Below are 25,768 nucleotides of genomic sequence, written 5' to 3'. Positions count from 1 at the left end.
TTGCTTTTTAATATAGTTTGAAATCAGGAAGTGTTATGCCGCTTGCTTTGTTCTTTTTACTCACTATTGCTTTGGCTACTCGGGGTCTTTTGTGGTTCCATACAAATTTAACAGTTGTTTATTCTATTTGTGTGAAAATGTCATCAGAATTTTGATAGGGATTGCATTGAACCTGTAGGTAACTTTGAGTATCATGGACATTTTAATAGTATTAATTCATCCAAAGAATTGATGCTTTTGAACTGTGGTGTTGGAGACGACTCTTGAGAGTCCCTTGAACAGCAAGGAGATCCAACCAGTCCATCCTAAAGGAAATCAGTCCTGAATATTCATTGGAAGGATTGATGCTGAAGCTGAAACTCCAATACTTTGGCCACTTGATGCAAAGAACTGACTCATTGGAAAAGACCCTGATGCTGGGAAAGATTGAAGGCAGGAGGAGAAGGGGACGAGAGAGGATGAGATGGTTGAGCGGCATCGCCGACTCAATCGACATGAGTTTGAGTAAACTCTGGGAGGCCTGGCATGCTGCAGTCCATGGGGTTGCAAAGAGTTGGATCTGACTGAGCGACTGCAATGAACTGAATTCATCCAATCCATGAACATAAAATAAGTTTTCACGTATGTGTATCTTCTTCAATTTGTTTCATCAGTCTCTCATAGTTTTCAGTTTCAGATTTTTCTCCTTGGTTCAGTTGATTCCTAAGCATTTTATTTATTTATTCATTTGATGCAGTTATAAATGTTCTTGCTTTCCTAATTTCTCTTTCTGATATTTCATTGTTTGTCTTGATTTTTTTAATATTGATTTTTGTACCCTGCAGCTTTAATGAGATGGTATATTAGTTGTATCAGTTTTTTTGTGGAGTCTTGAGGGTTTTGTGTATATATCATCAAGCCATCTGCAAATAGTGACAGTTTTACTTCTTCCTTTCTGACTCAGGTGCCTTTTATTTTTTCTTGCCTATTTGCTCTGACTAGGACTTCTAATATTATGTTGAATTAAAGTGGTGAGAGTGGGCATCCTTGTCTTGATCCTTATCTTAAGGGAAAGGCTCTCATGAGTATGTTAGCTGTGGGCTTGTCATATGTGGCCTTTATTATGTTGAGGTACATTTACCCTACCCCCAATTTGTTGAAAGTGAAAACATTTTATCTTAAATAATATATCCAGAGAAAATGGATCATGTGAGCTCAGGTTGTTTCTGGAGCAAACATCAGGTCAGTTCTTCAAATTCCCAAGGGGCCATTAGTTGGGATCTTTAAAATGTCATGACTAGGTTAAACCAAAAATTTGAAGCCTTTTCTTACTTTAACGTTAGCTATATGCTGCAAGACAGTCATGAAGTCATAGTTTTGAATAGCAAGGAGAATTTATATGAAATTTCATACCTGTGCCTCTCCTTCCTCTTCTGGTATGTAGCTATTTTCAAAAGATAAATCCATGCCAAGAATTCAACTGGATACGACCTAAAATTACTTTAATCTCAGTGTGTACTGGAAGGTATGCTTTCTTTGGCAACCTAGTAGAGCCAATCCACATAAACTTTACTTTCATGAACAAGGTTCTGTCATTAGAAGTAGCAATGAGGCTTTTTAGAATATGGGGCCAAGTGTAGCTTGAGAAACATATTGTAAACCTATTATTTAATACAAACGATCAGACTTAAGGATGGCTTATTAGTTTTAGAAGCTATGCAGAAGATGGAGTGAAATATAAGTACCACAGAAGTCAAGAAAAACTATTCCAGGCAATTGAGAATCCATCACCAAGATAACCAAAATAAGTTTTTTAACTAAGTTTGAGGTTGAGAGGAGCACAGGATGTCATAAATCATTACTTTGGAGAAAAATCTCAAATTTATTTATCTTTTAATTTTTATTTCTGAAATTTTTATTATTTAAAAAAATATGTAATTAATTTGGCTGAACTGGGTCTTAGTTGTTGCATGTGGAATATTCAGTCTTCATAGTGGCATGTGAAATCTTTGGTTGCAACATGCAGGATTTTTTGTTGCGGCATTTAAATTCTTAGTTGCAGTATATGGGGCCTGTTTCCCTTACCAGGGATCACACCCCAGGCCCTCTGCATTGGAAGCACAGACTCCAGGGAAGTCCCAGGAAAACCTCACATTTATATATAAGATTATGTTGCGCATGTGATAATGTTTGTCATGTGTTTGCTTTGCATGTGGCCCAGATGTGACAGGTTAGATTCCCCATTTTACAGACCAGAAAACTGAGGCTCATGTCAACAAACAAATAAGTGGCAGACTTTGGATACAATTTTTGAAACTTTGATTAAAAAAAATTCTTTTACATACCCCATGCTTCTCTGTATCTTCAGAAAGAGGTAAATAAATCATTCTGGATAGTTTTATTTTCCAGTGGCAAAGGGTCTATTCACTCAGGAAGAGAGACATAAGAGAAAGCTTTCGAAAATTAAGTAATATATTTTCTTTCCCCCCTTGAATGTATTATACGGAACATTTACAATGTGTTCCTGAGAATCCATCCTTAATTTTTTGAAACATTTTTATTATCTGTTTATTTGTGGTTGTGCTGGGTCTTGGTTGCTGCACGTGGGCTTTCTCTAGTAGCAAAGATCAGTGGCTACTCTAGCTTATAGTGCACGCGCTTCTCATTGTGGTAGCCTCTCTTGCTTGATGTGAAGAGCTGACTCATTAGAAAAGCCCCTGATGCTGGGAAGGACTGAAGGCAGGAGGAAAAGGGGACGACAGAGGATGAGGTGGTTGGATGGCATCACTGAGTCAGTGGACGTGAGTTTGAGCAAACTCAGGGAGATGAAGGACAGGGAAGCCTGGCGTGCTGCGGTCCATGGGATCGCAGAGTCGGACACGACTGAGCAACTGAACGACTCGTGTTTTGGAGCATGTGCCCATGGGAGCTTGGGCTTTAGGAATTCTGCCTTGTGGGTTTAGTTGCCCTGAGGCATGTGGAGTCTTTCAGAGCCAGAGATCTTGTGTCCCCTACATGGGCAGGAAGATTCTTAACCACTGGGCCACCAGGGAAGTCCAGAATTCGTCTTTAGTATGGGTGGCACAACAGATGAGATGATGCTCCCAGGGTCTGAGGCACGAGGGGCACTGGCCCCGTACCTGGAGCTTTTCCAGTTTGCTTGTCAGAGTGATTTTTATTCCTGTCCTTGCTGCTCTTCTTGTGCTTGCAGTCTCTTCACTGCCTTAAGTGGCAATCTGCCAGAGTCAGGATCTCAATATTTAAACCAGTAGTAAAAGTAAATAGGCCTGAAAGGATATGCAAGGAAAAGCATTAAGAGCACAGTCCTTAATTTCTATTTTCCTGTTACCTCAGCCCAATTAAATACATCTTTAAATTTTATGTTGTTTCCCAGGTAGGAGAGGACACAATTTAACTGAGTTCCAGGTGAATGAACAGTGAAACTTTCATCAGAAGCAAGAGACAGAAACAAGTGTATACACAGACACACAAACACACGATTATATTTATTTTTTCACTGGCACTGACTTACCACTTAAAAATTTTCACTGGACTAAAATATAACTTATTTTAAAAGAAAAACTGTATTTTAAATACTCATTTAGCATTTGTCTATATTGTTCTATTGTTATGAGTTTTTTTCCCCCCTACAAAGGGTATTTTTGCTTTACCCAGTGCAAAAAGTCTTTGCTACATATTTGCATAGACTAGTCACTAATAAATCTTTCTTTAGTAAGGGAGTAGAACAGGAGCCTAGCTTTGAATGAGTTTCAATATCCCCAAGCCCTGGTTTCTGCATGTGTAAAATGCAAGGCTGTAACAATTCAGATGGTGCAGCAGGCTGTCTTAGTCCACCAAGGCTGCGGCAACAATACCAGAGACTGGATGGCTTATGGACATTTGTTTCACAGTTCTGGGGGCTAGGAAGTCCATGACCAAGAGCAGACTGGGTGGTGGGTGAAGGCCTGCTTCCTGGTTCACAGACCGCTGTCTTCTCCCTGTGTCTGCACATGTTGCAAGGGACAAGGCAGCTCCCTGGGGTCTCTCGTAAAAAAGCACTAATCTCATTTATGAGGCCTGTGATTGGGGGTTAGGATCATCACCTAAACGTTCTGCCTTCAGCACAGGCTTAGCCAGTAATGGCACAATAAAAGATGATTATCTGAACGTGAATTCAACTGAAATTGAAGTGGACCTAAACCCAGAACCATGTACTCACTCTGCAGCTTATAAAAAGTGTCCACTTGTCATCTCCTCTGCTAGAGGAAATTAAAGTTAGCCTGGAAAGTTGCCTGATGAGACTACTGCGTGTCTGACTTAGGAATCGACTCTGTTCTATCCAGTTTCATCCTCTCTGTTAAGGCGGGGACACAGAGGTCCAGAGAGTTTGAGAAACTTGCCTAGAGACAGACAACCACTTTTGTGGCTGAGCCAAATCTCAGCAACTAAACAAGGTGTAGGACCAGGGTTCCTTTCATTAACACCAAGATTTTTTTTTGTTTGTTCGTTTGTTTATTTTTAAAGAAAAGACAGGTGCTTTAATTAGAAGAGCTGTCAGTCTGGGAAGATAGTGGATCTGTGTCCAGAGATCAACTCCCAAGATTCTGCTCAGGCAGGATAGTTTTAATGGGAAAAATGGAGGGGGAAGCATCTCAGTGAATCACCGAGACAGGAGGCTGGGCTCTGCATGTCCACCGAGTGCAGACCGCCTGGCTTTCTCGTCAGAGTTACCTTGCCTGAGTGATCTGCCTGCAGGATTGCTTTGGGGAAACTTTTGGGTGTAGAGAGCTAGTCTGACTTCTTTTTATCTAAGAAAAGAATCAACAGGTTGGACAAAGCATGGTGTACATGCAGGAGAGCAAGGCTCAGGAGTTAGTTTCATTTGCTTAGTGATCACATTCTTATAATTAGGTTCTTTTAAGGTAGGAGGGGAATAGAAATGGGGAAACAGGAAAGGGGTGTGGAATTAAAAAATTATTCACAACCTAAAAGTTGAGAGCTAAGTTTTATTCTGCTACACCAACATCTTTTCATTTATGTGGGCTTTCACAATTTGCCAAGCACCTCCTTAGCTTCATGACCTCGTTTATTATACTATATCCACGAGTTTAGGGAGATGGCTCCCCGCCTCCCCCCGGTCTTTGGGAGACTTTTTGCATACTCTGACCTGTGTTTCAATAGCTTATGCTATACCGATCCTTAAAAAAAATACGTATACACACACGTAAATGTGTATGTGCATATACATGCACATATGGAAGACACTTCCTGTGTTGCCCCATCACACCCTGGGTCACAAAGCACAAAGAGAAAATAGTCTTCGTTTGACAGCTCCTGAGTTACCATTGATGCTTCAGTACTAAAGGGCTTAGAAGTGTTTACACTTTCAAGAGGAGGAGGAACATTTTAGGCTTCCCTTTAATAAGTCTCATTTTGAGATAGTATGATGAGGTTGGCCAAATACTCTTCATGCAGTTTTTGTAGTAAGTCCTTCAAAGAATGAATGGTCAAGCCCATTTATTTCTCCTCCTAGAATTTATCCTTCTTGTTTTTCTTAGTTGTGAGTTTATATATAAAGGTATGGGCATACAGACATTATGAAACATAAGGGCTATCATGTAAGGGAGGAAATCAGACAAAACATTCAGAAAAAAACTCTATGGAAATTAAAAATCTAAACTCAGGGGGCAGGGTGGAAGGTGACACAGTCTTTTCACAGAGCTGTTACATACAGTACAACTGTCCTCAAAGGCAGGAATGGAAAAAGCTAGCCATTCAGCTGCAGAACAAAGCCGGGGTCTTGGCTTTAGAGCTTTTCATGTCTTTAGCATTGGGCTGGGCAGCCTGTGTCTTTTCCGGAGTAGGCCAGAGCAGATAAGTCCAGCTTGGTCTTTAAGGCTTGAGTCAGCTCTGTGGCCAGCAACTCGTGGAGGGATACGCCATCGTGGGAATATACCCAGTTTCTCCCAGTCCAGTCGTAACGCTTAGGGCCGCTGCAAGACGAAACACAGTCAGAGTAAGTTCACCAGAACTGCGCTTCCAAAGAAACTGTCACCAAGAAATTGACTGTAGTGACGATCTAAAAAGTAATAAGGCATGTATTTGACTTCTTGTCTTAGGCTTGATTTAATATAACTGAGTCATTTTGCCGTACACCTGAAACTAACACAACATTGTGAAATCAACTCTAATTTTTAAAAGAGCAGAATTACATCATTATCCTCGAGAACAATTCACAGAACAATGTTCAAGACCTGAAAACACTTCAACCCTACTGATGAGCCTCCATTGATCACATTCTGATCTTTTGCTTTTCCTGAGTCACATATGATAACCTGAAATATCAGGACAGTGTCTTTAGGATGATGGCCATTCATGCACTACTGGCATGATCTGCCCCTTACCTATGTTATTGTCATCATTTCACAACATTTTATAACATTGGGAATCCACTATCTATATCTAGTTTCAAAACATTTTCATCACCCAAAGGAAATTCCACATCCATTAAGCAGTTACTCCCTATTCACTCCTCTTCCCAGCTCCTGGTAACCGTCTCTACTGATACTTTTAAAAACAATTTGCTTAATTCAGTTTGAAATCCATGAAGGTGAGAGTCTGATGGGCTAGTTCATCCATCTCGAGCTCATCTAGTGAAGAAGAACAGTACATGCACTTCATGCTGGGAACACTGTGTCTGTGTGGCCCAGTGTGACTAGCTTTTGCAGTGTCTTATTATTCCAAACCAACACAACCTGTGCCCGTTAATTCCACTTCCTCCGGGTCTAGTGGAGGAGGAGACATGCCAGCAACTGATGGCATTGCAGGGTGACGCCTTGATGGAGGAAGGAGCAGAGGACACTGGGAGCCCACGGGAAGCAAGGGGATGCCAAGTCCAACCGCGCTCACGGGAGCTTCTCCAAAGTGCAGGACTGGGACAGCTTTGCCAGGGAGGAGGAAAGTTCAGAAGGGAAGCATCTTTTGAGGGCTATGAAAACATCAAGGATTTCTGTATTATCAACCAAAGGCACTCTCTTAATGGGATAAAAGGGACAAACCAAAAGCACTGGGCTTTTATCATGTACAAACAGCCAACCACATAGAGGCATAATAACCTGGACCAAAGCAGAGAACGTTTCCTTGGCTCTGGACTCTGATTTGCTGCCAGGATACCAGGCAAGCATGAGAACGTCCAGGCCCCTCCACACTGCCCAGGGCCCTGTGCTCAGCCACGGACACCCAGCTGTCCACTCAGACCTCTCCTTTATTCCATCCTTAACGTCCTCAAGCAAGGTATTGAGGCAAAGCCAGTGTTTCTTCTGACCTGAAATGTTGTCAATTAAAAAGCCCCAGGACTTCCCTGGCAGTTCAGGGATTAAGACTCTGCTTCTAATGCAGGGGGCATGGGTTTGATCCCTGGTTGGGGAACTAAGATCCCACATGCCATAAAATAAAATAAAAAGCCCTATAATATCAGAAAAGCAGCCCTAGGAAAGGGCTTTTTGGGTCAATGTGAAAAATTGAATGGAAAATAACTTTTTTTTTTTGAGGAACATAGTAGTTCCATGATAGTAAAAGGCTACGTGGCATATTTTCTTTCCAGATTCCCATCATGAATTAAAAAAAAAAAAAAAAAAACTTAGGATTTCTCAAAATTTGTTATCATCCAGAGCTGTATTTTTCTAAACATGCCTGAGGTAGGATCCTGTTGCTGATAGGTGTGCCCAAATGCGATAAGGACTTTTCAGTCTCAAGATACAACATGAGGGAATTCTTTTAGTGGAGCCAGCACAGTTGGTTCTGGTGCTCTGCCTGCTATTTTCAAAGCCACCGATCCCCAAAGCTGATGGCTGGATTTGAGCTGGTCCACCCAGTTTTTTGTCCTGATTCCTCTGGAGATGAAGGATAAGACTGTGCAGCCTTCATGCCTGGCCACAGTAAGGGTCGAGGTGGCTGTTTGAGACCAAAGAGAACAGGCTAATTGGCCCGCACAGGGTAAAATCTCCCCCAACTTCAAGTAAGTTGGATCTAAAAGTAAGACAATCTGTGAATAAGCACCTGGCTAGAAATGAGTGATCCCTTGGAATTGGTTTTTCTTGAATGATAACATTCTTCCTAGATGAGGCTGGGATGAAGGAAGCCTAATGCTTGATTTAGTTTGAACAAAGAATCACACATTGCAGCACCATAAACGGGATAATATTAACTCCCTAAAAGTGATGTCAATACTGAGGCAGGGGAAGAGTTAAATACTTTTCTTTAAAAAAATGCAAACGCCGTGAGGCTTTCAAAGAATTCCCTGCTGGTAGTATCCGGGCCTTTCCCATTTCACAGTCTGAGTGTTCTCTTTGGAAGTGCTAATGAAGGACCGGGAAGGTTGTTCTGAGAGCTCTTTGTGGGTGAGGCCTCTCCCTTTACTTTCTTACAACCACTTCTACAGGCTAGGAGGGATGAAGGACCCTCTCTCCCTGCACATTCTCAGGCCTTGAAACGCAGCACAGAAGGTCTCCAAGACAATCTTTTATTCTGCTAGATTGAAAGCACATCAGTGAAAAAGGTAGGAGGCATGGAATGCCCTGGAAGTACAGTTTAAAACACTCTCCAACCTCCACAGAGCACACAGCCCAGTTCGGCAAATGGAATTCAACTAACTTTTAATGGAGGTGCTCGAAACAGACCAGAGGTCAAACTTTAACGCGCTTTGAGGACAAATTGCAACTTGTTCACATGCTGTAACAGCAAAGGTGGCTTTTTCAAAGGCGCAGCAATGATTTAATAGAGAAAAAAATGGCAAGGTGGGTTCTGAAAATTTTTCACTTCCAATCTTGTTAACATCCTGATATCTGCTTATAGCAGCCACATACATAATCGCCAGAGTAAACCTTCCTGCTGAGCCTGAGACATGCTGCAAAACCTCAGGAAAGGTTGCCTTACATAGGTGCTAATACACGAGGGTGACACTTCTTAAACAGTCTACCAGGTCATGTTTCAAACAAGCTAAACCATGAGAAATTTTCACTTCCGGACATACCTGGATGGTGAAGATAACCAGATTTGCTTGTTTGGAGTCTGCTTGTTGATCACGTAGGTTCCTAGATCTCCACCCAGTTTAATTGTTAGAACACCGCTCTGGTGTGTCAGGTGGAAAAAAGCATGAGGAAGTAAAACAAGACAGGGTTATCACTGTGTCATAGTTGCCTCCTCTTTTGTTATATCTCAACAGTGCATTTATACCAGGGCACAACATACACCAAAAAGGAACTGTCTTTGGTTTTTTTTTTTAATTTAGTTTTTGGAATTAGATCCCACAGAAAGAGCACTGCTCTTGGAATCAGATGATGATTAATCACAACGACACGTATCTCAGAGTGTTTCCCCTCATCCCGTTTGAGGTGGACAAGGCAAAGAATACCCTTCTTCCCCTCCTGAGGGAAGGAGACAGGAGTGTTCAGTCGCTCTACTGCAGCCGACACATGAGAGGATCAGCATCCTGACTGCTGCCTTGGTTTCTCAATGAAACCAAGACATTAAAAGACGCAGGCGCCAACTCGACTGCAGTCCCAGTCAGCGCAAACATCGGGCAGACCAGTTCATGATCGAAGAAGGGAAGAGAAGGCAAGAGAGAAGGAAGCCATCCAGCCACCAGCTTTGCTGGTCTCAGAAGAGCAGCAGCCTGAGCTCCGCTGGCAGAAGGCAGACCCTCTGCACCCGAGGGCTCTTGTCCACCGCGCCCCCGCCGCCCGCCCCCCACCAAAGCAGCTCACAAGTTTCTCAGATGCCCCTCTCCAGCTTTATTTTCCTCTCCTGGAGCCTCGAATTCTTCAAAAGGCCTTTGGTCTTATCTTGCCCAATAAATGCTCATTTAAATTTGAAAACCCTTTCAACAAAAGAGCCTGTTACTCCTCAGGCCTGAGGTCTCTCTCGACTGCACAGGATACTCGAGAAACAGCTCCGCCGCCAAGCCTCGCTGCTCTCCAACCCCTGCACGGCCCTCAGACAGGCAGCCTTTCAGAGTCCCTGTCCACCAACGGGTCCCCAGCGGTTCTTAGAACGTTTTGTGTTTGCTTTGCAAACACAAAGAGCTGTTGAAAAGGTGGAGAGAGTGCCGATAATAGTATAACTGATAGGGGGTGGGGAGGACACTGGTGGGTTCTATTTTTAATGATTTTTTTCCCAATGAAAAAGAAATGTAGCAAAATTGTAGAGACGTTGGAAATATAAATGTTATAAACAAAATGAAGACATCCACAAAAATAGCATCTATTATTTTTCAGTATCTGCTCTGTGCCAGGCACTGCTTTGCACTCTGTGTAAAACTTTCCTCTATGACCATAACCATCGGGAGGTGGAAATCATTATCCCAGTTTCACAGATGAGGACAACAAAGGGATAGGGTAACAAAGAAAACTCAGTAACTGGGAAAGCTGATCTTAAATCCAGGTCTGCTCCCGTCCAGAAGAGGCTGTTCTTCCCACAACACGAAGCGCTCTTTCAGTCCTGTTAATCAGTGATATTGGCTCAGCTTTTGTTTGTTTTTCATTTAGCTGTACTAGGTCTTAGTGATGGCATGCAGGATCTAGTTCCCTGACCAGGGATCAAACCGAGCTCCTGCACTGGGAATGCAGAATGTTAACCAGTGGATCACCAGGGTAGTGTTCAGCTGCCAGTTTTAAAATGCAGGGCTATGATCACTCAAGTTTGCTTTACATTTTTTTTCCCCCTGAAACCTATCTGTTATTTTGTTAGGACTATCTTTCACTTATATTTCACAATTTCTTACAACTGTATAATTTGGTAGTTTTTAGCATGTGTTTTCATAAAGTGTGCAAACATCCTCACTATTTAATTCCAGGCTATTTCCATCACCTCAAAAAGAAGGTCTGTACCCATCACAGTCACTCATTTCCCCCTCCATATATATAGTTTATGGCTTATTTTTTCACATAATAGACTCAAGGAATCAAGACATAATTTCTTCTAATTTGACCTGTTTGTGGCCCTTAAATGCCATGTTGTGACCCTACGCCCAGGCGGTACATGATACAGCTGGAAAGGCAGGCGGGCCAGGTCTAGGAGTGCACAGCCTCACCAGTTTCCTTAGGAAAACAGCTGCGCCGCCCCCTTCAGAGACAGTTCGAGCAGCGGGGGCTGATGGGAGAACGGAGGCGATTCTGGGAAGGTTACCCTGCCAGCCCTCTGCGGGACTGTGGCCTGTGTGTGTCCCCATAGCCTCTGGGTTTTCCTCATGCATCTGAGCTGCCAGCTTGCTGCTCACCTGCTCCTTCCCTCCACTACTTTAAGCCCCCTGAGAGCAGATTTGTCTTTTCATCCTAGCATTTTCAATATTTGTGCAAAAAACTGAGAAATTTTAAAAAAAACCCAATGAGCGAACCAAGTGGATGATAACCAGGCACTGTGATAACCCCTGAAATGGGAAGGGCAAGGTCACACATGGCAACGCTCAACTACGCCCCCTCCTGCTCATTGTGCGCAATTAGAGTTTTCTACTGTGGTGGTTCAGTCGCTAAGTCTTGTCTTGACTCTTTGTGACCCTGTGAACTACAGCATGCCAGGCTTCCTTGTCCTTCACTATCTCTCAGAGCTTGCTCAAACTCATGTCCATCCAGCTGGTGATGCCATCCAACGATCTCATCCTCTGTAGCCGCTTTCTTCTCTTGCCCTCAATCTTTCCCAGCATCAGGGTCTTTTCCAAACAGTCGGCTCTTTGTCTTAGTTGGCTAAAGTACTAGAGCTTCAGCTTCAGTATCACTTCTTTCAATGAATATTCAGGGTTGATTTCCTTTATGATTGACTGGTTCAATCTCCTTGCAGTCCAAGGGACTCTCAAGAGTCTTCTCCAACACCACAGTTGGAAAGCATCAATTCTTTGGCACTTCTTTATAGTCCAACTCTCACACCCATACATGACTACTGGAAAAACAATAGCTTTGACTAGATGGACCTTTGTTGGCAAAGTGATGTCTTTGCTTTTTAATACGCTATCCAGATTTGTTATAACTTCTTCCATTTCCAAAGGAAACTAGCCGCATTTACTGGTTCCCCATGAATTCTTAATGATTTTGGAACCATCTGCAAGTAACCTAGATAAAAGAGGGCTTTTTGTTCATTAATGTTATTCCTTAAGGAGCAATCTGAGTGTCTACTTGGGGAGAGTGGGCAGACATCAATATGGGGCAGTGGGGGAGAGAGGCAGTATTTAGCTCCTGACATCCAGACACTGACCAGTGGAAGCAGCCCCCAGTCACAGAAGGTGAGGCTTGATTCTGACTGGCTGCATCAGTGGAAGCAAAAGTAGCCATTTCCATTGTTACCAGCTCATTTGTGGAAACAGACACATATGGGAATGACATGTTAGGGGATTTCACCTATATGAATAGGCTTCCCTGGTGGCTCAGGGAAGCAGTAAAGAATCTGACTGCAATGTGGGAGAACCGGGTTTGATCCCTGGGAGAAGGGAATGGCAACCCACTCCAGTAGGCTTGCCTGGAGAACCCCATGGACAGAGGAGCCTGGCTACAGGCTACAGTCCATGGGATCGCAAAGAGTCAGACACGACTGAACGACTAACACACACCTATATGCATGTGACTTCCCCCACTCCTAAAATGGACACTGACTTCCCCTTAAGGAATAAGAATAATGAATATACAGCACTTTTACCTACATTGTTTTACTTAATCCTAAAATACACCTGGAGAAGAGGAGGGTACTGTCACCCACTTTACAGCTAAAGGACCTGCCCTCATGGTTAGATAATTCACTTAAGCATTCTAGGAAAAAAGAACAAGTGCAGGATGCTAGGCCAGGCCCTCTGCCACCATATCCAATAAAGTGTTATCTCCGAGCAGGGGTGTATGACCTAGGACCCAGAGGTGGTCTTCAGGGCTCTGCAAACAGCACAGCCCTGGAAGCAGAAACTCCTAAGTCAGAAGAGGGTCCAGAGCAGTCAGATTCTCACAAGGTGTTCTGATCCCCAAATGGTTAAGAAGCCTCTGTCTATGGCAGTAATATGCAGAAAACTCAGTGAATGAAGGGCAGGGCAACCAGTAAATTCTACTTAAAGTGACTAAGAAGCTAGGGCTCCACCTAGAAAAGAAAACAAAGGTAGCTTGGCGGTAACTCTCTAAATAGCATGGTGCTTGTCACAGTTTCCAGGGTCAAGTGCAACGACTCCATGGTTACCTAGCCATGGGTGGGGCTTTGGCTCCTGCAGGCGGTTCCCTCTGATAACCATAACCAGTAAGGGATGAGGCCTGGACCCAGACACTGACAACCACATGACCTGCCGCACCCAGACAACACAAGACCCACGAAGCTGCCCATGTCTCCCAGTCCACAGATGGGAACAGAAGAAATGCGGGTTTATCTAGAGTATTGCTTTCATTTGCCTATTGGGCCAACAGCAAGTTGATAAAACAGCTCTGTGCTGAGTGCCATCACTGAAAGTATGTTCTGGAAAAGTAGGTGAGTCTCATTTCGTTTATACAGTGAATCGACATTTCTTAAGTCCCTGCTATGTCCTTGGCAATGTTCTAGGCATTGGAAAACCAGGAGTGGGCAGTGTCCCAGCTGCCAAGAAGCTCACGGTAGCCGTGGGAGCTGGTGTGTAAGGAGACACACAGCCGAGGGTGTCAGTATCGAACTCAAGAGGGCTGGTGGTGTCTGCCTGGGGCATTTAGGAGGGCTGCAGAGAAGGTGACATCCGACTCAGGGCAGGGAAAGGCTGTGCCCCAACCAACTAATGGTGTTACAGGTGTTCCACCGTCTATAATGTAATGTCAGCTAACTTATCTATATGTGAAATACATAAGTTAGTGAGCACCTGGAGGACTCTGATCAGAAATTCACACCTGAGGTAGCCGAACAACAGCGGGAGCTAATAAATGCCATTAGCCTTCTGCATCTACACTAGAGATGTTCCTAATTAGCAAATGATTTACTAGATACACTTCTTCCGTAGGGAGGAGAATGATACTCAAGACACAGTGTATGGATTGGCTGGAAAAACTCAGTGCCTCTTCCCTTGCACGAATGGGCAAGTGCCGCAGCCGAGTCACTCTTCAGAGAGACCCTGTGAAGGTAGGGAAGGTCCTGACCCGCACTGAGCACAAGCTTTTGTTGCCTGCCCCGTGAGGGAAGGAGAATCCAGCTGCTAGAATACTGGCACCTTCGCTTCTAATGAAACTGTCATGTAAAGTATTTGAGTGAAGCAGGGGCGTGCTTCCCTAATCCTATAGGAACAGGAGGGGTGACTGCTTCTGTGGTGTCTGCAAGTGTGGCAGAGCTTAGCCTGAAACTTGGTTTCCCTACAGTTACTGCACTCAGGAAGGAGGCTGGGGGAGATGAGACCTGGAGCTTCCCCTAGGTCTAATCATCCCACAGATGGTCAGGTTGGAGGGACCAGCCTGTAAGGGTTCCCTGGTATCTCTCCCTTCTGAGGCTGCCTGCACAAGCACGTCCACAGCCCAGCCTGAGCACTGCTGCATCTTCTGGTGCTGACAGCTTCCAACGAATCCACCTGGAAGGCATTTAATCCTTTCCTGCCCTGTCCCATTACCGCCAAATCCCTTACTGTCCTTACAACCAGGCTTGACACCTGCTCCATCTGATGGAGTCCTTTTTCTATCCAGCACCCCTAACACCAATATCCATACCATTTCTATCACTTTAGCCTGACAGCTGGTTGTCCTAAATAATCCCATGATTTAATCCCAAATGCACACTTCATGACATTTCCTGGTATTAATTAATTGCTGTCAAGAGGATTAACTTCTGCAGGGGATTTGCTCCCACTGGTCAAAAGGAGCTGCTCCCTACGGCCTAGGCAACAATTCTATATAAATCCAAAGGCTGACCCTAACTCAAGTCTGCCACCTGGTGGCCAGCTGATACACACACGCACTACCTGGGCTTCTAGGATCTGAGGTTTAAGTTTCATCCAGCCCTGGATGCGTTATTAGAAGCATCTGGGGAGTTAACTCTAAAAACTTCAAAATCCTCATTGCCTGGCTTGGGCTGCACCCTAGACCAGTCAAATATTCCTAGAGGTGGGACCCAAAGGTGCTCTTTAGAATCTCAGGTGAGCTTTTCAAAAACAGGCTTCCTAGGACTGCACCCTGAATTTCCAGGGAGTGAGGCACATGTCTAGTCTGAATACGTCTTGGGCAGTCCCTCACCCGGCTTAAGAACTTGCAGTCTAGTTCAGTGTTCTCCATGCCTGCGTGATGAGGGCTGTCTTGCTACACAAACACATGCCTGGGTTCCTCCCTGATCTACCTTCATGGGTATTGAGTGAAGGTTCAAAATCTGTATTTTTAGGAAAAATGAGGGCTCAGAGAGGCTGAGTGACTTGCCTGAGGTCACAAGACTGGTGCAGCTGAAACCAGAACCCCAGTCTCTTGGCCCCATCCATAACTGCACGCTACTGGAAAGGCATTCTCTATCTCAGTGAGCTAAAATTCTTAGGGAGGACACAGAAGAATGAAGAGAAGAAAAGAGGTACCCCGAAGGAGACATCATAGTCTTCAAACGTGTACGGTTTATCTGCAAGGTCCTCAAAAAACTCTGCTAAGGAGTCCAGCGTCTCCTCGGCCAGTCTTTCGTAGGTGGTATCGTCCAAAGTGCTGCAGGGGGAACAGAAGCAACGCCAATCATGCGATCGCCAAACTGCTGCATTTTATTAGCATCAATTGATATTTATTTTTTACTTAAATTTTTTAAATAGATGGGAAATATCTAACATATACAGAGTAAAAATTTAAAGAGCATGAAAGAATTTAGAGGAGTAAGCCTTTCTTCCCAAACAGGCTAAACTATGACGAGCAATCTCTTCTGTATCCTTCTAGTCCCCCCCATGGACTGTAGCTCACCAGGCTCCTCTGTCCATGGAACTCTCCAGGCAAGAATACTAAAGTGGGTTGCCATTCTCCTCCAGAGGATCTCTCTGACCCAAGGATTGAACTCCTGCCCTGCAGACCATTTCTTTACCATCTGAGCCACCAGGGAAGCCCAATATATACAGAGTAAAAATTTAAATAGCATGAAAAGTAAGGCTTTCTACCCAAACAGGCAATCTGTGTATGAACAAGCTCTTCTGTATCCTTCTAGAATTGTTATATTCTTTTTAATATGGAAATGAAGCACCTTGCAGTTTTCATTTCGTATGTCTTAGACATTGTTCCATATTGGCACATACGGATTTTCACAGTATCTTATCTTATGTTATTCATTCAGCTTGTCCCTTTCAACTGGCCATCAAGGTTGTTTCTGTTGCTTTTGTTATTAACATCTGTTGGGCAAATCACAAAGTGGGAGAAAATACATGCATTCCATATATCTGAAAAAGGATTTATTTCCAGGACATGTAAAGAACTCTTACAAATCAACAAGAAAACCCAAGAGAAAAATACGCAAAATAGTAGAACAGATTTCATTTTAAAAAAAGATATCCAAATGGTCAAAGAACATATGCAAAGGGGCTCAACCTTGCTAATCTTCAAATGAAAGATTAAAAATGAAAATTAAAAAACCACAATGAGATACCCCCAGAAAGGTTAAAATGAAAGAGATAGATAATATGAAGAGTCAATCAGGAAGTGCCGTAACCAGAGCGTTCCGATACTGCCGATGGGCAAATAAACTAGATGAGTATTTTGGAAAACTATTGATACTTCTACAAGAGTTGAATACACTCAGGTACTGTGACCGTCAATTCTACCCTTGGGTATATACCCAACAGAGATGCATAGCCAGGTTCATCAAGAGACACGCACCAGGCTAGAATGTTCACAGCAGAACTACCCAACAGCCCAAATTAGAGGCTGCCCAAGTATCCAGACATAATACAGTGGATAAATAAACTGTGATACCTTCATACCATGGGATACTACAGTGCAAAACAGAATTGTCTACAAAAATAACAATATGGATGAATCCCACAATAAATGGTGACTGAAAGAAGCCACACACAGACATACTTATTCTTAATACCATTTATATAAATTTAAAAAGCAGGCAAAACTAATCCATGCTGTTTGAAATCAGAATGGTAGCTACTCTGGGACAGAGGGGTTAATAACTACAAGTGAGCAGAAGGCCTGCTCTCAAGGGGTTGGTAACATTTTATTTCTTGAGCTAGTTCTTGAGTTACATGGTATGTTCAGTTTTTAAAAATTTATCAAGCTGAATACTTGGAGATATTCTATATAGATATTATTTTTTAATTAAATGCTATAAATCTATAGAGACAGAAAGTGGTTGTCGGAGGTCTGGGGCAAGGAGGAATGGGGAGTGATTACTAATGGCTTATGGGGTCTCTTTTTGGAGTGATGAAAATGTTCTGGAATTAGATAGTGGTGAAAATTGCATCATTTTGTGAGGATACTAAAAACCACTGAATGGTACATTTTATTTTTTATGTAAAGTGGTTGGTTGGGTTTTTGTTTTGTTTCTGGCTGTACCAAGTCTTAGCTGCATCATGAGGGGGATCTTCATTGCCTTGTGCGGGCTCAGTTGCGGCATGGTGGGATTCTAGTTCCTTGACCAGGGATCGAACCTGAGCTCCCTGCACTGGGCACACAGTCTTAACTACTGGACTACAAGGGAAGTCCCAGTGGTACGTTTTTAAATGGTGAATTTAATGGTATGTAAATTATGACAATGAAAACTGCCAGAAACCTCTCTGTATAGAACGTATCTGTAGGTTACAAGAGGTGTCTTGGAAAACTCTATCATTGGAAAGTTTCTAGGAGGCCCAAAGTAAGACATTCCATGGACTGTAGCCCACCAGGCTCCTCTGTCCATGGGATTCTCCAGGCAAGAATACTGGAGTGGGTTGCCATTCCCTTCTCCAGGGGATCTTCCCAATCCAGGAATCGAACCTGGGTCTTCCATACTGCAGTCAGATCCAACAAAACTAAAGCATCACTTGCCCACTTTCCATCTGAGCTGCCAGGGAAGCCTGTGGATATAGGTGAAATCCCCTAACTCAACATGTCATTCCTATATGTGTCTGTTTCTACAAATGTGCTGGTAACAACAGAAATGGCTACCATTCCCACCAGGGAAGCCCAAGTAAGACACCAGTGGCTGCCAAACAACCAATGAAGAAAAGATTTGCAGTATGATCCCTCCCCCAGCCAGCCCATCACCCGCCTCAAGGGCCCAATGTGGGGAAGGTTACGGGGCTGATGGGGAGTGGTGGGCCTGGGGGCGGGTGTCGGGCATTTCCCTCTCCCTCTCCTCAGTTAACGCTGATCGAGGGAGATCTGAAGAGAAGCAGGACAGACTGAGAGGTGCCCGGAGGAGCTTGGGGAACATAAAGACATACCCGACTCGGGCATAAAGTCCAAAGTCAAGAGCTTAGCAGGTGCTATCTGGCAGTGGCAGGTGGGCCATGGCAAAGTGGGCTGTCCTACACGTGGCAGGTCAAGGTACACTTCCCAGGGGCCAGAGTAGACCCTGAAGAAGGGAGCTGGGTGTGGGGCGTTCTGCCAAAGTCCCACCCAGCCTCACAGGGCTGCCTGGAGGGATTGGGGGACAGTAGGAGAGCGTCTGTGCAAGGAGGGGCTGGAAATGGTGCCCCGGAGGTGAAAACCTGACCCATGCAGACGCAGCACTTGTTCAGAGGCTGCGGGGAAGGGCCGATGACACAGACATGGGAGCCCGGAGCCTGTAGGTCCTCTGTCAGCTGCTGCCTGTGATGACCTGGGAGGCCCATACTGTGCTGCGGAGCTGTAGCTCTGGGGACAGTCAGAATGTTCCTGCGTGCGGGTGGCTCCCTGCTGCCGGTAGCTGATGAACACAGAAATGGTGAGCCAGGAGAAGATCAGCTGGTCTGCACTGGGGAGCTGAAAAGTGGACGAGCCCAGGGGAGAAGCTAAAGCCTCTCATGAAGCCAAAAAAGGGGATCTAATTCTGTTGCAAAAAGCAGGTTAAGAGTAGTCTTTAATGTTATGACCTCAAGGGAAATGCTCTTGGGTTGAGAGAGGTGGCTGTGGGAGTGAGGATGCCAAAAGTCAGTCAGTGGGAGGCTCCCATCCCAGGTGGCGCTCGTGGAAAAGGACCCGCCCTCCAATGCAGGAGACGTAAGAGACGCAGGTTCAATCCCTGGGTCGGGAAGATTCCCCCAGAGGAGGGCATGGCAACCCACTGTGGTCTTCTTGCCTGGAGAATCCATGGACAGAGGTGCCTGGCGGGCGACAGTCCACAGGGCCGCAGAGTTGGACACGACTGAGTGACTTGGCACACGCACGAGGCTCCCATCCAGTAGCGGGCATCTGAGACTGACTAGGTCTTAAGAGATCAGATGCCTGCTGGGTTTCTGAGAAAATCCTGTTATCAAAGAAAAATCAGCCTGGCCGACTGGAGCCTTACGACAGCCTGTGGAAACTGTTACTATTGGCAGGGAGAAGGCTGTGAAGACTGCTCACCCCCGAGGAGGGACACGTCCCACTGCCTGTGGCCCCTGAGGCCACGGGGAGGGCCAGCCAGTGAGGAGCCGCCTGGGGGCAGAACTGGGGTTTCCTAGAGGGATGCCCCCCACAGCCAGGGCAGAGGTTGTCCCAGGGCAGCCCAGGGGGCTCCACTGCTGCCCCCTTCAAATAAAAGGGTTATGTCTTGAACACGAGCTATAGATGCACTGGTTATCTTGCCCCTCTCTGTCTGTGTTTGTGTGTAGGTCAGAGAAGCCATTCCTAGACATGGAGACAGGACTGCATGTCATCTGGGCACCTCGGCCTTCGAGGTGGATGAGGGACCGTGGGCCTGTGGCTGCGGCCGCAGGATGTGTGTAGAAGGTTCCAGGGATCATGCAGATTCAGGCATAGAGGGCTGGGCTGCAGCAGCGCCCAGCAGCTTTCCCCCAGAACCCATCACCTCCTCCCTCCAGGACACCCACTAGACCACCTTGCTGGCCTCCCCTGCTCTTAGCTGGGGCCCTGGGACCAAGTCCTTCCCACTAAAATGTGAGTGAGGGACAAATGCCACTGCTAGGCCTGCCACGCTCCTGTCCATTTCTGGGGAGTGTACCGTGGCCGGGATGACCCAGGCTTGACCCGCAGAGGGCAGATGGTGCAGACAGGAGCCAGGAAGGTGGGAGTCCGGCTCCCTGAACCATTTCACAGAGGCACGGCCACCCTGCTCCAACAGAGAGGGGTCCTGGTTAGAACCATTTCAATTTGGGGTCTACTTGTTACAGAAACTTGGCCGGCCCTAAAGACTAAGATATCAAAGAGAATAACAACGAAATTCTGGAAGAAACCTAAATGTCCAGCAATAGGGAATGGGTTAAATGAATTACGGCACATCCATAAAACTTAGTATTATTTCACGAAAAATAGTATAGTGGATAGTTAGTGATGTGGAAAGATGCTTATGAGCGCTGCTGCTTAGGGAGAAGACAGGTTTTCTGTGGGATGGGTTTTGGGGTTTTTTGTTGTTAAAAAAAAGTGAAAAGGAAAGAAAAAGACAAGTATAATATGTGTCCATATGTTATACATGGTGGGGTGAAGGTGGAAAGAGGAAGTGATCTCTGACATGGAAGATGCTTTGTCTTACCTAGCATCACCCAAAGTTCCCGCTGTCCTCAGATTTATCCAGCAGACACTTTGCTTTTTGACATCCAGGGTCTGGTTGAGGTAGCAGAAGCTCAAACTCTAAAAGCCAAAGTGAAGAACATTACCATTTTCCAATATATTACAGTCCATTAATGCCCAGTTTAAATATTATGCACACACTCAGGAGTAACCAGGTTTAAGTTTTTCAGACTATTTCTTCCTTGGCATTTTTTTTACCTTCTTTTAGTGCGCTAGCCCAGGCTCTCTCTAAGGCTGTGCTCCCCAATGCGGTAGCCACTCCCTACATGCACCTATTCAAATGTAAATTTACTAAAGTAAGATAAAAATTGAAAAGTCAGTTCCTCGGCCTCACTAGCTACCTGTCGGGCGTCGTGTGGCACAGACTCAGGACATACCTACCATCACTGGAAGTGCTGCTGGCTGGGATGGGGTGGTGAATACCGGCAGGGTGAGGCATGTCAGCAAAGTCTTAGAATGCGGCTAACGGGCAACCACAAATAGCTGGGTGGCCGGGAGAAAGGCGGTACCTGCGGACTGCTGCCTGGCAGATCTTAATAACACGATCTGCAGGGGACACTGTGACATACTGATCTCTTTCAATACCTAACTGCTACCTCTGAGCAGCGGGGGTCTGAGCTATGACAGCCGGAGAGCTGTCAGAGGGGATGGAGGCCCGAAAGGAGAGAAAAGTGGTCCAGCAGAATGGAGCGGCAGCAGGGGAGTGATGGAGAGGCGGGCTGCGGGGCTTCATCGGGGAGGATGCCGAGGGGCCTGCAGAGGGTGGCGGCAAGGTTCACCTTCTGCAAAGGGCACCGTGGCCGCCACCAAGAGGAGGGTCAGAGGCTGTGGTTACTCTCTTGGGCCATTGGGGCCCTGGGCAAGCTGAGATAAGGCGGAGACGTGAGCAGAGGAGGAGGAAATGGGGGTGTAGAACACAGATGGCCATTTAAGAACACTGGCTCTGAAGGAGCGAGAGCGGCTGTGAAAAGCGGTGGCCCACAGCGTGTTCTGGAGAGTTCAGCATCATCTGGGTGGTGATGGGACTTTGGAGAAGGGGCTCAGTGAGTCCTCACTGCCCGCCTAGGAGGGAAGCGTTATACCGCGACAGTCGTCATTCACGACAGAGATGCCCCGTAAAGTCGATGGATGAGCGAGTTGCTCCTGAGGGAAATATGGAGAGGGTCCTGTGAGCCTCCGGTCTCATCTTCACCAAATGATCAAGGCACAACCTGGTTTTACATTGTTGCATCCTGGGAACGATGCAGGGTTCCAGACACAGACGGGAGGGGCCTGAGAACTCGGGGCTCACGTCAGTCAATTTCCCTTCTCTCCCGGATCCTGGCCTCTCAAATCCTAGCTGTCTCAGTCTCTCTGCTACCCTCACACAGCTGTTTTTCTCTTTCGTCCTTTAATTGTATATCTTCGACGGTTCTGATGGGACAGCTGGTCTAAAGCAAGGTACTCATTCACAGCCAGAATAGAAGACTTTATTCAGCTGTTTCTTTCAAGTTTCTTTCCTTTTTTTTTTTAATGAATGAATTAAAATTTGGCTATGTCAGCTCTTAGTTGCAACACGTGGAACCTTCGTGTGTGTCATGCGAGATCTTTCATTGCGGCACGTGGGCTCTCTAGTTGTGGCAGGCAGGCTCGGTTGCTCCACAGCATGTGGGATCTTAGTTCCCTCACCAAGGACTGAACCCATGTCCCCTCCATTGCAAGGCAGATTCTTAACCAATAGACCACCAGGGAAGTCCCTATTTAGCTGATTGTAATCACAAGGGAACAGTTGCCAAAGACCCCCTCCATCATCTCTTACCTGCTTCTCCTTAATCTAACATTCTCTGTGGTGGTGGTGGTGTAGTCACTAATTTGTGTCCAACTCTTGTGACCCTATGGACTGTAATCCGCCAGGCTCCTCTGTCCATGGGATTTTCCAGGCAAGAATACTGGAGGGGGTAGCCATTTCCTTCTCCAAGAGATCTTCCTGACCCAGGGATCGAACCCGGGTCTCCTGCATTGCAGATTCTTTACCGATTGAGCGATCAGGGAAGCCCGACATTCCTGGATAACTGCTTAGCCTTTCAGACCTCTACTTCCTCCTCTGAAGGCAGCGGTCACGGTAGTGCCTTGCAGACTGGTTATGAGGATTCAACAAGAGGACTGCAATACCCCACACTTGGGGCCTGACAGTGATCAATCAGTTTGTTTTGAAGCATGTCAGAAGAGTGTGGAGAGGTAGGACCTCAGAGGGGGGAAATCTGGCCTTTGCCCAAGGAAGAAGCTGCCCTACTGATTGTGGGATGCAGATGGACCTCACGGTGGGGAGGGATCTATTTTAAGTGCTCCCTCTTAGGCCACCCATGGCCACCCCTCCTGCTGCCAGGTTACCTGGGGCCCTTGGACTATGTGTCTGTGGTAGGTCTGCTCAGAGTCCAGGGTTCAGTGACTTGGTGAGCTCGGCACAAGGCCGGCTAAGGGGAGACGCTGGAGGAAAGACTAGATAGTTCCACAGGCTCCAGCTCAGGCCGTGGACATGACCCAACCTAGGCCACTCTGGTGAGGCTTGGCCTGGTGGCCAGCAGGGAGGCCAGCCTTCACCCCAGGGTCCCCTCGTCGCCCTGGGCTCTGCCAAACCACAAGCTTGAGAAGTGAGTCAGTTCTCATCCGCTGCTGGGAGGACAAATGGGCACAACCAGTCTTGGCAGCAACCGAGTTGAGTATTTGCTGGCTCCTCGCTCAGCAAGGCCAGCCCGAGGACTTCACCCAAGACAAGATTCTGCTCACACACACAGGAATGCCATTGCAGCACCACTGAGCAGCTCCATGCCAGGCAAGAGCAGCACAGAAGGAACAGTAATGAACATGTGCGTTCATTCTGCACACGGGGCTCCTGCGACCAGCGTGGTCCTGACTGCCTGGTTCTCCTGAGAAGAGCAGTCGGTGATTCCAACTTTGAGTGTTGGCAACCAATCCCGGGGATATTTCCAACACAGTCAAATAGCACACCTCAGTGGAAGGGTTAAGCCTCAAGTTCAACTTCCAGAGCTCCATGAACAATCTGACTTGGATTTCACCTGCTTCCTTCACCACCCACAGTCCATCTAGTGGACCAGCCACTCAGAGCCAACCTCTGCCTGCCTGCCTTCCCGCCTTTGCCCATTTGGTTCTTTTCTGAAAGGCACTCACCGCCTCCTGCTATCTGCAGACCCTGATTAAACATCACCTCCATGCTCCCGTGTAACCTCCTTAATCCCACAGTACTTTTTTGGGCTTCCAAGCCATGGGGTAACTGGATCGGGCATTTCTGTGTAACCCGGGGGAGGGGAGGGAGGTGAAATTAAGTGCTGAAGACTTTATATATGTTAATTAAAACTCATGTCAGTGGTAATCTCCTCTCCCCAGAAAAACAAGCCAGGCCTTAGAGGGGTTAGTTCCACGATCCCTCAAGGTATCTCTGCTGAGTCCAGGAGCCAGATTTTGGAACCCAGGCCCGATCCAAAAAGCCCTGCTGGTCTAGCTGCAGTGCTCCGAAACTGACATCTTCACCTCGCTAGATGAAAGCATTTCGTTCATAAAAGCCCATGCTTGAAAGCATCACTCTGATAGTACACATTTATATCATTATATTGATATACACACTTTTATTGAAGCAGTTCTACATTCATAGCATGCTAATATTATACATATTATATGTATATTATAGTACCTAGCATATATTATTAGTAAAATTTAAGTTCTCGCAAAGAGAAGTGACTAGCTTAGAACCGTCACTGGTCCTTAAGAAACAGTCCCCGCCCACCTTTCCTGCTTTTTTCCGCGCCGTTCCCGCAGTTGCACCGCAGGATATAATCTCCCTTGTTCCGCAGAAAGCGGAAGTCAGTGCAAAAGTAACCGGGAGAAACGGAGCCTCAGCACCGCTCGGCCGCGCGCCGCCGCACTTTCCCCGCCCAAGCGCGGCCCCGCCGGAGCAGGGGCGGTGCGCTTGCGGCGCGTCCTCGGCGTGCGCGGCCTCCCTCCCGGCGTGCGGCCTGCGCAGCTGCGGGCGCGGATACTTACGGGCCGGCTGCGCGCGCGGGCCTTGGCGGTTCCGATGCGCAGGCCCCGGCGGCCGGAGCACGAGGGGTCCTTCGCCGGCCGCGGGGCCCCGGTACGGGTAGGGGCGAAGCCCGGGAGCGCCGAGCGGAGCTGGAAGCTGGCAACCGCGCGGCGCCCGAGCGTCCACATGCTCTTTGCGATCTGCGGCGGCTCCGCCCTCCTGCTCCGGGAATGCCGGGGCGCCACCTGGTGGTCACCGGTTGCAGCCGCAGATTCCCTTTTTCTGTTGGCTTGGGAAATGACTAGAAATTAGACTTTAGGAAGAATGTTCCTGCATTGCTCTGCCTCTGCTTTTAACAGACATAGAAAGCTTGTTTAATGCAAAGCACGAGGCTTAACCCTTGGGCAACGTAGTGAATGCGTAACCTAGGTCTCTGACCTCGGAGACTTCAGCTTAGTGACCCGTTGCTGGAGATTTCTTTACAGAAAGGCTTTGGGGGCTGCAGTTCTGCTGTGAACTGAGAGGGATGCAGGAAGTTGCTTGAAAGCCAGTGTAGGTTAAAGCGCCTAGGAGAGTACAGACAGGAGACTGCCTACCTGGTTTAAATCTGACCTCTGCCCACTTCATACCTGTCTGACCAGTGCGTGCCAAGTCATTTCATTCATGTCCTACTCTTCGCGACCTGCTGGACTGTAGCCCTCCAGGCGCCTCTGTCCATGTGATTCTCCAGGCAAGAATACTGGAGTGGGTTGCCATTCCCTTCTCTAGGAGATCTCTCCCACCCAGGGATCGAACCTGGGTCTCCTGCATTACAAGCAAATTCTTTACCGTGAGCCAGCTGGGAAGTCCATTGTGACCAGTCGGCAAGTTAATTAACCTCTCTGTGCCGTCTCTGTAAAATGGGGTAGAAAAGTTTCTACTTCACAGGGTTGTTGTAAGGATAAAATGAGTTAATCTGTAAAGTTTTCTCGGACAGGCCCTGGATCTTGTTGATTTACAAGAAATATTGTTAATACGTTTTAAAATAAAATTTTACTTTGGCAGTATATTTCAAAGGAATACAAATTGTGAAAGTTCTTTCATATTTTGTATATGCTTCAGAAAATGTCAAATATGCATGCTAGAGAATATAATTTTTATGGATAGGCTAGTGGCC

At 46.3% G+C, this 25,768-nt stretch overlaps 1 protein-coding gene and 1 long non-coding RNA gene across 4 annotated transcripts in view; one reads left to right on the top strand and one right to left on the bottom strand.

Moving 5' to 3' along the window:
• LOC136148601 (uncharacterized) overlaps nt 1–25,768 on the top strand; it is a 124,318-nt gene that overhangs the window by 32,302 nt on the left and 66,248 nt on the right. The gene's annotated exons all lie outside the window — the stretch shown is intronic.
• On the bottom strand, nt 3,481–24,822 carry FXN (frataxin). The gene is made up of 5 exons (XM_065908236.1): nt 24,633–24,822; nt 20,557–20,654; nt 15,503–15,623; nt 9,011–9,108; nt 3,481–5,972 (listed from the first exon to the last, which is right to left on the bottom strand). Exons 1-5 carry the CDS (start codon nt 24,798–24,800, stop codon nt 5,804–5,806), a joined length of 654 nt encoding a protein of 217 aa, XP_065764308.1. The 5' UTR covers nt 24,801–24,822; the 3' UTR covers nt 3,481–5,803.

This window comes from Muntiacus reevesi, chromosome 17 (assembly GCF_963930625.1).
Source record: "Muntiacus reevesi chromosome 17, mMunRee1.1, whole genome shotgun sequence".
In the NCBI taxonomy this organism is placed as follows: domain Eukaryota; kingdom Metazoa; phylum Chordata; class Mammalia; order Artiodactyla; family Cervidae; genus Muntiacus; species Muntiacus reevesi.
Note: the sequence above shows the minus strand (reverse complement) of the source record. Positions and strands in the feature narration are given on the sequence as shown.